The 12,734-nt window shown below is 45.4% G+C and overlaps 2 protein-coding genes across 4 annotated transcripts; one reads left to right on the top strand and one right to left on the bottom strand.

Annotated features, from left to right (window-relative positions):
• Nucleotides 1–181: 181 nt before the first annotated feature.
• Nucleotides 182–4,098, top strand: LOC6051901 (probable insulin-like peptide 2). Of its 2 annotated transcripts, none has more exons than XM_038257636.1 (3): nt 182–704; nt 1,788–2,040; nt 2,827–3,207. In XM_038257636.1, exons 2-3 carry the CDS (start codon nt 1,803–1,805, stop codon nt 3,108–3,110), a joined length of 522 nt encoding a protein of 173 aa, XP_038113564.1. In that variant the 5' UTR covers nt 182–704; nt 1,788–1,802; the 3' UTR covers nt 3,111–3,207. The 2 variants fall into 2 exon arrangements, with proteins under 2 accessions (XP_038113564.1, XP_001868258.2); XM_001868223.2 differs by lacking the exons at nt 1,788–2,040; nt 2,827–3,207 and adding exons at nt 3,287–3,458; nt 3,524–4,098 and having other exon boundaries at nt 553–704.
• Nucleotides 4,099–5,453: 1,355 nt separating this feature from the next.
• Nucleotides 5,454–12,413, bottom strand: LOC6051914 (LIRP). Of its 2 annotated transcripts, none has more exons than XM_038256152.1 (3): nt 11,646–12,413; nt 6,733–6,964; nt 5,454–6,684 (listed from the first exon to the last, which is right to left on the bottom strand). In XM_038256152.1, the coding sequence occupies exons 2-3, from the start codon at nt 6,962–6,964 to the stop codon at nt 6,476–6,478; spliced, it is 441 nt and encodes a 146-aa protein (XP_038112080.1). In that variant the 5' UTR covers nt 11,646–12,413; the 3' UTR covers nt 5,454–6,475. The 2 variants fall into 2 exon arrangements, with proteins under 2 accessions (XP_038112080.1, XP_038112081.1); XM_038256153.1 differs by having other exon boundaries at nt 5,454–6,663; nt 11,646–12,410.
• Between the last annotated feature and the right edge of the window lie 321 nt (nt 12,414–12,734).

Raw genomic sequence — 12,734 nt, 5'->3', positions numbered from 1 at the left:
TGGAGGTCAGCTATTGTTTGAAACTTCGAAAAAAACTTAGAGCTTGAGAATTAGCAAACCAGTTAAAACTGTCAAAATTCTTATCCGCCCTTATCTAGTGTTGATCTAGAAATGCGGTTTTAGTGTTTCGTGCATTCAGAAATTTGAATTTTGATCAAATGCAGCGGCTCCACCAAAGTATCGACATCCTGCTTAGTGATGGAGACGCATGATACTTCTGTCTTAGTTCACCACAGAAGAAAGCCTATTTTTAGGCGCAAAATCTCACTTGGTAGCCCATATTCGGGCCAAACTGCACTGTTCATGCGTCGCTAATCGAAGCCGACAGCGATTCATCCTTGCACTGTTTTCCCTCCAAGACGCACGATGAATATTCATGCTTCCATCCGGGAGATCTCCACGCGTGATGATAATGAGTGGAAAATTCTTAAGGTACAACACCACCTACCAGACCTCCATTCAGGTGGAACAGGACACGGCGCTTTCCGCGAACCGCTCTAAATTGTAGGTGTCTGCCCCGTGGGTGACTGTAAATTACTCGCGAGGAGCAATAAATTTTTGTATAAAAACGAAAGGATTGCCCCGAGATAGGCACAGTTTTCCTTCGGGGTGTCATCACTACACACGGTGTTGTTCGGCTTAAAGTTTGGTGAAGTTTAGTCTCTTTGCACGTGGAAAAGAACAAATTCAAGGACAACCTAAAGGTAATTCTGAGATTTGGTGGGAAGTTCTGTTTTAAATCGGGCAATCGATACGCAGTCAAGAATGCTTTCAAGTGTTAAATTTAGCTTTTTTGTTTTCTTTTTGGTGAGTCTTAAATTGGTGCAAGTTTGAAGTGAGTCCAAATTTTAGAACAAAAATCAGTTTTGTAAGTAGAAATGTTTGGAATTCTTGAGAGACATTCTCAGCTTAGTGAGATAAGATTTGTTCAGTGAGTCAAAGAATTTGGTTAAATATGCTTACATTTGGTTTTAGGTTGTGAATCTGTAATGGGGAATTTTCGTGTGCTTCTGGCAGCACTGCTGGTGGTCGTTGGGATGATGGGCGAGGGCAGTGATGCTCAACGGATTCAGGCCTGTGGAAAATCGTTGACTAGTACGCTGGAGGTGGCTTGCCCTAACGGATTCTATGGTCCTCAGCAGGATCAGCAGGAACTTCGGAAACGTCACCATGGTCATCAAAATGCGGTGGAAACTTTTGATATAAGCGGTAAATTGAGCTTTGAACAATTTTCTAGGAAATTTACTATTTGGTTGTATTTTTGTACTTTAAAATTTGATCGACCTTCATGAGTTCTTAATGAAACTTTGAGTAATAAGAGCAATTTTAAATTAAGAAAATACCTACCATGTAAACTTTCCAGAAAATTTGAATTTAGAGATCTGAATTTGCTAAATTTTGCAATTTTTAGGTGAAGATGAAGCTAACGATATGGGATTCGCCGATTGGTGGCCATTTTTTATCGATCGAGGCCAGCAGGGCGTGATGTTGAGGACCAGGAGAGGGCCTAGAGGGGTCGTCGATGAATGCTGTCACAAGTCATGCACGTTCAAAGAAATGCAACAGTACTGTAAATAGTTTGGCACAGAAGCAAACTTTTTGTACCACTCTTAGGCGTAATATCTCTGTGTAGACTTCTAATCGCTTTCTAAAAATAAAACAAAAAATGTTCCCATCGCTGATCTAAACAGTTGGAGTTGGACCCCCTTAACGAAAGAATAAAACATGGTAAAGACCTCCCCCGAAGGGCCCCCAAAAATTCATCCCTTTTCTGTGTGTCATTTCAGTAACGGCTTCTAGCGATGGCCCCCACCTTTAGCGTGGTGTTCATACTGTGCTGCGGGCTGCTGCTGCTGCTGATGGCCGCCACCACTGGCAGCACTGGCACCGTCGAGGCCACCAGCCGCGTCGAGCGAAACTCGACGGAGTCGTTCCGGCGGGTCACGCGGGATCGGCGCCGCTACTGCGGCAAGGTGCTGACCGATGCGTTGGCCATGGTGTGCACCAGCTATCCTTCGCCGTGGAGGAAGAAGTCGATGGGTGAGTTTCGAGGTTAAGTCTTTCATCTTCAGTTTTTAATTCTGTTACAAACAAAAATAAACAAAACATATATAGTAAAACTTTAAATTTACGCATTGATGCTGAAAAATTCAACTTTTTAGCACTTTTATCGAATGTTGTAGGCAACTTGCTGACAAACTCGATTTTTTCAGCACTCGTCGTATTTTTCCAACTTGGAAGAGCCTCGAGCTAAAAGACTCTAAATTTTTCTTGTTAGTGTAACAAAAATTTTAAATTAACACCTTAAAAATATTTTCAATTGCATGTTTTGAGACCTAAACTTCTTTCATTTATCAGTCATGAAATCATGAATTTATCCAATTTATGAGTTCATGAATAACTGGATTTATGATTTCGTGAAACTTTTCATGATTTTGTGAATTTCATTCATTATTCTATCTTCCACATTTTGGATGATTTCATTACACTCAAACCCAAATGGTTTGACACTTTTTAGTTTGACAGTAAAAGTTACACGGAGTTCACACACACTACCAAATGTTTGTTTTGATAGTGTGCGTGAGCACCGTGTAAAAAGTTACAGTTCGTCACTTATTAGTTTGACTTTGATCAACCAACGGGGTACAAACTAAAAAAGTGTCAAACGAAATAGTAACCAACCACAGGGGTTTGAGTGTATAACGGTTACAATTTGGTATTTGTACATGTTTCCTTTTCAATAAAAATACTGACCTTTTTCAACTAATCTTATTTATTCCGATCAACTTAGAGTTTTTCTATATTCGTCTCTTTCTACCCCTCCAGAACCCTCGTCCACCTCCTCCGACGAGGAAACCTCCGCCGAAAGCACCTACCGCGAGCAGTTGCTCGCCGAAATCAAGCAGGACCTGGACGAGCTGGAGCAGCTATCGCCGGAAATGTTCGCCGAAAAACCGCCCCAACCATTCCACCCGTTCTACCCACGATCCTATCAGGTTCACGCGAACGAAGCACGTGGCGCCCATCGCCGCGTTCGGCGCCAGATCGTGGACGAATGCTGCCGCAAGAGTTGCACCATGAAAACGCTCAAGCAGTACTGTGCCGATTAAGGCTTTTGGAATAAGTTTCTGAGATTACAGATTCCCGTGTGAGATTTCCGGTTGAAAAAAAGTGCCAAATAAAGTCGATTTCAGCCTAACTTGATGACCTTTTTGGAGTTTTACTTCTAAATGTTCGTTATACTTATACAGCCAATAGTAACATTCAAGAACTTTTCGCCTTTCAGCCAACAATGAGTTCCAGCAGATCTTCGATGCTCGCCCTGGCGCTGACTATCCTCGCGGCCACCGCCATGGTACACGCTGCGGAGCAGCGCCTCTGTGGAAGACACTTGGTCAACGCCCTGGCCATGCTGTGCGACGAGTTCCCCGATCTACATTTCGGCGTCAAGAAGTCAAGTGAGTAGTGCACGGTTGCCTACTGATGGGCGCATTCCTCATACAAAAAAATCCTCCCCTTCCAGCGATCGACTTTGACCGGATGGTGGACTACCCGGTGGACGACTGGATGGCCTCGATGATGGACTCCTCGGCGACCAACTCGGTGGACTCGATGATGGACCCCTCGTCCCAGCAGCAGACCAAGATGCCCGTCTGGATGACGATGATGTACCCGCAGAACTACGGATTTCGGGCCGCCTCAAACCGGAACGACCTGATTCCGGCCCGCTTCCGGAAGAGCGTGCACAGTGGAATCGTCGACGAGTGCTGTTTGCGGTCGTGCAGCATAAACCAGCTGATGAAGTACTGCAAGACGGTGAATGCTTAAACGGGTAGATGTCTGAGGACTGCAGTCGGGAGTGCCTAACTTTAGGGGTAATAGTAGTAGTAGTAATGGTAGTAGAACAATCGCATAAGTTTACACAGAGATTTAAACTTTTGAGGGGGGAACTTGTCTCACACGGGAATCTAAAAAATAACTCTATTTGACTGTTAGTACAATTCATACAACAAAAAATCTATGACAAAAAAAGAAGATGTTTTATATAACTGTTACTGTAACTAGCAAAGAAGTAAATAAAGATTATTTACACACGAATCAATCGTTCTTCCTGAGAGAATTCCGCTGTAGAGTAGAACAAGGTCGCCGGCCCGACGAGTTCCGCATAACCGCACGCATGGCCCATGCTGCACGACCGACATTTGTGCAAAGATGGCGGGCGGTTGATAAAAAAAGAGACGTCTTCTTAATTGGAACATCGGGAACGCGACGCGACGACGATCGCCTGCGGTCCAAAGTCCATGCCGGTAGGTTTGAATTCTGTGCACGCGTCCCAGGGCCTGGCCCCCTGTGTGACACTTGCACTTCGACGCTGTCGTGCTATCTTGTCGCACGTCGCTTCTTGACGTTCCGAGAAAAACGCGTTTTGAATAAACAAAAAAAATTGAGCACGCAATGTAAACAATAACAACCACTTTTTGTTTGGTTGACCATTGTGCGAATTGTCCCGAATTTTGGTTGAATTTGGTTGCTGGAGTTCCGAGTTATAATTATAAATGCTTACAGTAGTCGGGCATGTACGTGTGTCAAACGCGTTTCGCTAGTTGTCACACCTAAAGCAATTTTCAGGGTGTGCCAAGATAACACGACAAGATTGAAACTTCTTTCGTGCAAAGAGTGACAGCAATGCACGGAGTTCTTTTTTCTAAACGTTTTAATTGAATATTTCCGGATTGAAATCGAATTTTGAGGATCTGTAATGGTCAAAAGATGAAGCATTGTGAGCTGCACAAAATGGCGTTCTGAACTCAATTTGGCCCAAAATGCACATGCGACAAGATAGCACGACAAGGAAGACTTGCAACGCTGCAATGTGTGCTAATTTAGTGGAAATGGTGGCTACTCAAAAGTAGTTTTGAATTTAAACACGTTTAAGAGTGTTCTATTAATGATTTTTCAAAACGTTTTCAACTGAAATTAAAAGGTAATAAAAAGTTTAGTTAAGAGTAAAGAAACAAGTTCTTCCACCCTGTCTCACATCCATCACATACGATCCCTTCGTCGACCCCATCGGTTTTTTGACGGACGGTGGGAACCGAACCAGATCGTTGCGGTTCTTGGCCGCGATCGCTATCTTAATTGAGTTTCAGGACAGCGTGGCGACGCTGCAGTTGCATCGCGCCAGAGCACGAACGTGGAGGAATTTTCCTACAATGTTACGAACGATAGGCTAAAAATAGATCTTGTTCAAAGGTTGCGAACAAGTGGGTCGAAGCGCTGGGGTGATTACTATTGCGGACTTCAGAGTTTAGGGTGGTTCGGGTGGAATTTTTGGAAATGCTGAAGTGAGTTGGTGAATAAAGGGGGTAAGTAGAGCTGTCAATCTATCAAACTGTCACCTGTCAAAATTAAACTCTAAGTAGAAGGTATTTCGGATAGAGTTGATCCCTTGGTTTAGTTAGTTTCACAAATCTTTAATTTTTTAATTCATGAACGCTACAATCACATTATGTGGAAAAGATGTTTCCTTACTAGCTAGCTGATAGTATACATGTGTGAATAGACGAAGCTCCGCCTACAGAGGCTAACAGGATTAAGGATAGATGAGTACTGATCGAGAAGTATCATACAAGCAATGAAATGCGTACAACAGGGGGGAGTCTCGATTTGAGATGTGCAAAATTTGTTCGCTAGAAAACAAAAAAGAAGTAACGTTTAAGCAACAATAAATAGCGCGTTAGATTAACATACATGAAATACATACTAGAGGTTACTTGCATTAGAATTGTTCGCACACGCGTGTGTATAGTGGTTTGCTAACTTAGAGGGGGGTGTGCGTGTGTGTTTGTGGTTTGCGCTTAACCTAGAGTAAAAGAAATCTAATAAATACGATCGGTTGTTTTTAACCAGGAAGCAAGGGAGGAACTCTTAAAAAGTAGTATTTTTCCTAGTGTTTTGTGTTTGTGTGTGTGTAAAAAAAAAGAATTAAGCTTGCCTTCCTTCCCTGCTTCCTACCACAGAAATGCATAGTGATCCTTAAGATTAAATTTCTTTTGTTGCGTTCCTAATCGTTTCGAGCTTTAAAATACTTCAGTCATATTTGTTGTTTATGTTTGCCTAGTGAATTTTGACAGTTTGCTAGTTCTACACGGATCATGTTGGAGTCGCCGCAAAGATATTTTTACTGTTTTGATTTGTAAATTTAGATTTGCGGTGACCTCACAATGTTTCGTGTGAGTGTCTTTTCCAAAATCGAATTCTACCGTCGAGTCGTGAAAAAATTGTCTAAAAATTGTCTACAGATCTAGGGCTACCTTATTCTAGGTTCTTTTCCCCTACCGGGGAAAATAGTTGTAATAAAATCGAACACACGCAGATCTGCTGTCCTCGCCGGGTGGCTCGGTGGCGTCTGAGATACCCAGGCAGCCTGCCACCATATAAAAACCCCAGAAACAGGGTTCAAGGGGTCCCCACCTCACTCGCAGTAGCTCTTAAGTTGGGTGTAGGAACAGCTCTTCTTGCAGCACTCGTCGTAGATGCCTTCCCGGCGCACCCTCCGGTGGGCGGACCGCGAGTGCGGGTAGCCACGGGACGTGACACCGCTGTCCGGCAGGGTGGCCACCTCGACTTCCACGGGCTGTTGCGGCTGGTCGGACAGGTACTCTGGAATGACATTGTGGCGCACTGGGACCGTTAGTATGGGATAGTGGCAGGACGATTGTGGGGACTAACCTGATCGATGGTGGCTCATCATCGGGTAGCGGCCCTGGCACAGCATGGCCAACGTTTCGGTCAGCTTGCGGCCGCAGTAGCGGGACCGGGTCATGTGGTGGATCAGCAGATCCGACCCGTCGGAGGCTCCGGCACCGTTCGGCAGGGGCGACGCATCGGCGTCGTCGCCCAGGAGGGACAGAAGCAGCACCACCAGCGTGGCACAGGACAGGCTAACCGAAGCTGATCGCATCTGGAAAGGGTAGAAAATAGAAATTATTAAACTTAAATTACAATTAAGTACTTAAACTTAAAGTAGTCAATTGAATTGGATAAGTAGGCGTTGATGAATTAAGAATATGATTTCTATTACGGACTTCAACATTGAGGTATTGAAAGTAATTTCAAGTGTTGTTGAATTGTTTGAATGCAAAATATCGGATAGTTTTAGGGTAAGTACATGCTAGTAGAATAATTAATCTGTCAATCTGTCAATCTGTCAACTGTCATTTTGTCAATCTGTCAACTGTCATCTGTTAGATTAAATTGCAATATGGACAGAAATGTTACAGTTTTTGTTCGTATTTTGAGCTCAAAAAAAATTATTCAATTTAGGTAAATGCTAGTGAATTGATCAGTCTGACAACTGTCAACTGTCATATTAAACAGCTTTCTGTACACAGAAGCTACATCTTTTTGTTCGGATTTCAATCCCAAAAAGCTACAGTACGCGTAGCGCACCAAGAACGCACACCCCAAGCGACGTGTTGAGAAACCCCGTCCAAAGTCCACACGGCCTGCGAAACGACCGTCAACATAAACTTAAGCGCGGCTAAGCCTGCTAACGACCATATGATCAGCTGCTGCCTTGAGAGAGCGGTGCGCGCAAGAACACTACAACTACAACGAAAGCGCACAGAGAGGAGGAACCCAAAGTGTCCAATCTCGTTTTTCAATACCCACAAATCCCACAGCTGGAGATCGTCGTCGTCTAGCTATCGTTCCCACATCAAGACCCACACACAGCTGCGCATGCTATAAATAGCCCGACGCCAACGATCTGCGGGTCCATTAAGAGAGCCGTTTTATTTGCCATTGGAGACATACACACCAGAAATAGAGTCGTTTATCAACGCACCACAGATACACAGCCGTGGGCAGCGAGTACAAGCTCCGTTTTAACGATCGACGACATTTGAAAAATGGCATAATCTAGTACGCGCGCGCTGGAGAACGTCGTCAAGGTAGGCGGCGAGCACACAGCAGGCGGTGACGACGACGACGGAGAGCCCTTCAAGAATATCCAGATAAAAACAAGTAGACGGGGAAAATCTAGGTCATTGTACATCTACACCGACACGGCACCGATCATTATCCCCGTTTTCTTTATTTTGCTCGACTGCTTCTCCTTGGGTTGCTTGGTTGTTGTTGTAGTTGCTGTCTCGTTTATTTAGATGCAGCGATGGATTGTTTCCATGAGACTTGATGTTTGTACATTACTGTTTCCTTGCTTTCGAGTTTGTGATTTGCGTGACTGTACACACTTTTGTTTTTACCTGGCGCAGGAAACACGAAACACAAGATAAAAACAAAATGTCAAAACATGCATCAAATGCGGGACTGTGGAGACTGGAAAACGGCGATATCGATGGCGTGGGATTCCGGGGAAAGGTTGGAAGCGGACAAAAAAAAAATAAGTGCCCAAACTAGTTTGAGCTATTCCACTTTGCCAGATGATCGTAGTAGGCGCTCAGCTGGAGCGCTACCTCCTGGTGTATGCGCGCACAGCTTGCTGCAACATTGTACCCGTCAACTGTTCAACGCAGCCAAACGCACATGACGGGTCTTGATCGAGCGTTGTGTTTGTTTTCCGTTTTGCCTTAACGTATTTTTTTTCACTTTCCGATATTTTGTTTTGCTCGCCCGTTCGTCGTCGGCGTTGCACATCGATCGTAAACAACGTAAACAGAGAGCGAGACGACGACGATGCACTCTCTTGGCCTGCTGCGATCTGCGAACGAGCTGGTGATCACGCGTCGAGCGAGTGATCAGCGCTCCTTGACGTAGGTACCAGCTCTTGTCGCTGGAACGCAGGTTGTCGGAAGACCATGAGTTGGGTTTTTATGGGTTGTATGTCGCGCGCGGCATGCATAACAATGCGAAATGCGCGGGCTCGTTTTGTTTACCCGATCGAGTGGTCCTTGACTTCCTCAACATTTTATGGGCGGCGAGGTCTTTCCACAGAAGATCTCGCTCCTCGCGTGGGAACCCATCATGCACAGCGGACTTGATACATCGCAATCTGCGCAGATCCTTGACCTCGGCCGACTCTTCCCAGCGCGGTTGTAAACAACGTCGGCTCCAAACGAAAATCTGCTCGTAAAAAGAATCACGTTTGCGCTCAAAATTCCACGCCGCAGACACAACAACAACCGATAAAGGATCCGTCCGTCCAGACGCGAAGACAAATCGCGCCGTTACACCCTACAAATCGGTCGTAAAAACATCGCCCATTAAGACACTTCACGTCGGCCAGTATAATAACACTGCGGCGTACAGACTTCGGAACAGGACGGCAAAAAATGCACAATAAATTATATTTGCGAAATGAGCAGAGATCCAGGCAGGGTTCATTACAATGCGCCTCGGGTAGTCGACGTCAGAAGACTGATGAGCGATCGATCAACGTGGCCCCAAATGCTGCGCACGTTTTGTTATTGTTGTGGTCGCGGTACCTTTGGTGCGGAGTTGAGGAAAAGGATCGCGTCGTAAAATTAGCAACATTAAAAGCGCAGTCATTGACTTGAGGACCACCTACAACGTCGTTTCGGCTCGAGGCGTGACAAGATCTTCTCTTCTTCCTAATGGCCAGCGATCGCGACTTGACTTGGCGACTGATGAAGTTGCATGATAAAATCATCGATGTTTAACGATCGTGCAAATATTTTGCATGTAGCTCTTGAATAGCTCTGTCTTTCCGAGTAGTAGACAAGGATTAAGACATTTTTATTCATTTGGTGGTTCAGCGATCGCGACTTAACTTGGCGACTGATGATTGATAAGTAACAATACGATAAGATCATAGCTTGTATCATTGTAGCTCTTGAATAGCTCTGTCTTTCCGAGTAGTAGACAAGGATTAAGACATTCTTATTCATTTGCTGGTTCAGCGATCGCGACTTAACTTGGCGACTGATGATTGATAAGTAACAACTGTTGTACGATAAGATCATAGGAGTTTAACTACGCACGAATGTTTTATAAGTAGTTCTCAAGAATCTTTGTCTTCCCGAGTAGTAGACAAGTTTTGAGACATTTTTGTTCATAGTGGTTCAGCGATCGCGACCTGACTTGGCGACTGATGAAGTTGTATGATAAGATCAGCGATGTTTATGGGGTTATAGATCATTCGAATACCAACTGACTTGACTGATTTATTTCTAATCTAAACAGTCAAAACTGAAAAGCTTAAACCGGGAACTTTCAAGTGTTGACCATTGTAGATTACGGTTTTCAGCAAGTTCTTGATTCCGTACGGAATTCCAAAAGTTTCCATCACAATTCAATGCTATTTTTAGCACCCCCGTTCCTCGATAAGTTCGGTTGGCTTATGTAACGAGGGTTGATTGCCGCACGAATTGACAGAAGTTGACTCAGTCCGGCATGAATCAGACCGCCGCCGCCCTTAATTGGCATTAGTCTGCACTCTGGCTTCTTGGAAGTGCTGTCCACCAAACACACCCTAATTATCCCGTTCCCGATGTCACCGACGTTGCTACCGGGAATGGCCGCATCTCCATAACGCGCGCCCATAACTTATGCCGGGTTTCAGAGATGGGTCCACCAACTCACGCCGACCGAGGGTCATAAATATAAATTACCTCTCGTGTACTGCTTTCAGGAGTGGGTTAGCAATCATCATCAGCAGCAGTGACCAAGATTAAGCCACATAGACTTAGAGGAGCACTCAATTTAAGCCGTCATTTATCTCCATCAAATCTGTTTTGCGCTGAGCGGTCCCGCCGTTCAGAATTAGAATATGCAATCGAATCAGGTGCCTCAATTCGTGTCAAATAAGCTGAGGGGTGGTAGGGTGAGGTGTCCAATTACGGTAACGAGCGATCCGTTTGGTCTCTCCGGCAATTGTGCATTTCTCATGAACTTTGAACTCCGCGCATCAGTCCGTGATCACGTTTGCAGCAGTCACGAGAACTGTAATGTTGGGTTGAGTTAGATTTTGTGTGAAATTGAGCCGTGAATATGCTCATGAACACTAGCTCATGATTTCATGAACAATGATCTCGTTATCAAGAATGACGTTCTGGGAATCATTCTCAGGTGGTCCAAGCCCCCTCCAGCCAACAGTAGCGGAGACTTTTTCGTGTTTGAACCGGCTCATGACGATCGGTTCGTCGCCGGGCCGGTTGGCCGTTTTGGAGCCACCCGTGTGTGTTAATTTATTTATTGAAGTCAATTGGGATCTCCACGAACCGCGAGCGCGCGAGAGAAGGAGGAAGTGTCTCGCAAGAGCAGAGATTGGGCCGAACCGGTTGCGAGATATCGTGCTCTGGTCTAGTGCAGAAATTGGCGGGGAGTCTATTTCGCAAAACGTTAAGCACCCCGTGTGCAAATTGCTTGACCTCGGACCGACGGCGGCCGGTAGACGAAATGGGAATATTACTCTTAATTCGCATCAATTTGGCGCTTGAATTAGCGAATCGTTTACTTTATTGGCCGGGCTGTGGACGCGCCACGTTGGTCGTTTAGGTGATCTCGGGCGTCGTCTGGAAAGATCTGGACGACTCCGGGGATTGGGCTCTTGTCTACAATGTTGCCGCGATCGCGTCTTGACTTGGCGACTTTTTTGAGCGTCGACTTTTGGTTTGTCAAGATTTTGGTAAGGTTTCATCAGGTCATTTGAGGGAATAACTCACCTTTAGGCTTGCCGTTCTCGGTGATCAGTCTACAGCAGAGCAGAATGATCCAGTAGTACACGGGGACGATTAATTTGGAGCAATTTTTGTTGAAGATAAAGATGAAATCGATCCAGTAGAGTTCCAAAGTACACATTCAAAACGACACCAGCCTGGCGGCAATGACCCCTGCAGCGGTTGATAGACACTACTGGAAACTACTAACAGTGCGGTGATACGCTTCTTTGGGGGGTTCTTCTTTAGCAGGGTTCAGCCTCACAGCCTCGGCGATTAATTACTTGTTATGATCACAGTTTGGTTTGTTGTTTTGCTTGCTTCACACTTGGACTTTCCCAGGGACGACACTTGATTGTAGAGCTCGGAACGTACTGATTAACTCCCCCCGTCGGTAAAGGACACTGACTGTAACTACTATTTTCCCCGATGCACTTGACTTGATCTGCTCCGTCCTTGACGATCCACTATTTTTTTTCCACCGTTTCTTCCTTATCTCGATCACACTCGATTTTCACACTACTTCTTCTCCAGGTTTGTCGATCTTCCGCAAAAGATCAACACTGAGTCCACAAAAAAACCAGCGAGTTGTTGTCGTTGTCCGTTGGTCGGGTCAGGTTGGCTCGTTGACACTCCGCGACACTGGCACTTCTGGACCTGGTCGTCCACAGAAAGAGAGAGTGGTGGTGGTGGGGAAGCTGTCTTCGGGTGCTCCTACCTCGTCAACATCACAACTGCAACTGCTCGATCGGCTGGAAAGTGTTAGCGCTTTAAACCTAGTCGTTTTATAGTCCCGCCGCCGCCGACGATCCTCGGATCGCGACCGAGAGAGCGAACCAATACTGTTATGCTCTCTTTCTGCTGATCGCGGAGAGGTGAAGGAAGTGGCCAAGGGTCCCCGTATGCAAACATACACACGGAGAAGTGTGCGTGTGTTGGTTGGTGGTTGTTACGAAGAAAGTGCGAGGAGGAGTTGACGATAAGCTGTGGCTGGTGGTAAACCTGGTAAGCCCCAGAAAGAAAGAAAGGAAGAAAAAAAAACCGCTGGCAGTACAGTACGGTTGAGTAATTCACGAAACAGGTTTGTAGCTTCCT

The sequence above is a fragment of the Culex quinquefasciatus genome, chromosome 2 (assembly GCF_015732765.1).
Source record: "Culex quinquefasciatus strain JHB chromosome 2, VPISU_Cqui_1.0_pri_paternal, whole genome shotgun sequence".
Lineage (NCBI taxonomy): Eukaryota > Metazoa > Arthropoda > Insecta > Diptera > Culicidae > Culex > Culex quinquefasciatus.
Note: the sequence above shows the minus strand (reverse complement) of the source record. Positions and strands in the feature narration are given on the sequence as shown.

Excerpts from the sequence above, each read along its gene's own strand:
- LOC6051901 (XM_038257636.1), top strand. The coding sequence starts at position 1,803 with ATGGCCCCCACCTTTAGCGTGGTGTTCATACTGTGCTGCGGGCTGCTG. Across the intron at positions 2,041-2,826 it reads GTGGAGGAAGAAGTCGATGG|AACCCTCGTCCACCTCCTCC; the intron begins GTGAGTTTCGAG and ends CTACCCCTCCAG.
- LOC6051914 (XM_038256152.1), bottom strand. The coding sequence starts at position 6,964 with ATGCGATCAGCTTCGGTTAGCCTGTCCTGTGCCACGCTGGTGGTGCTG. Across the intron at positions 6,685-6,732 it reads GATGAGCCACCATCGATCAG|TGCGCCACAATGTCATTCCA; the intron begins GTTAGTCCCCAC and ends TAACGGTCCCAG.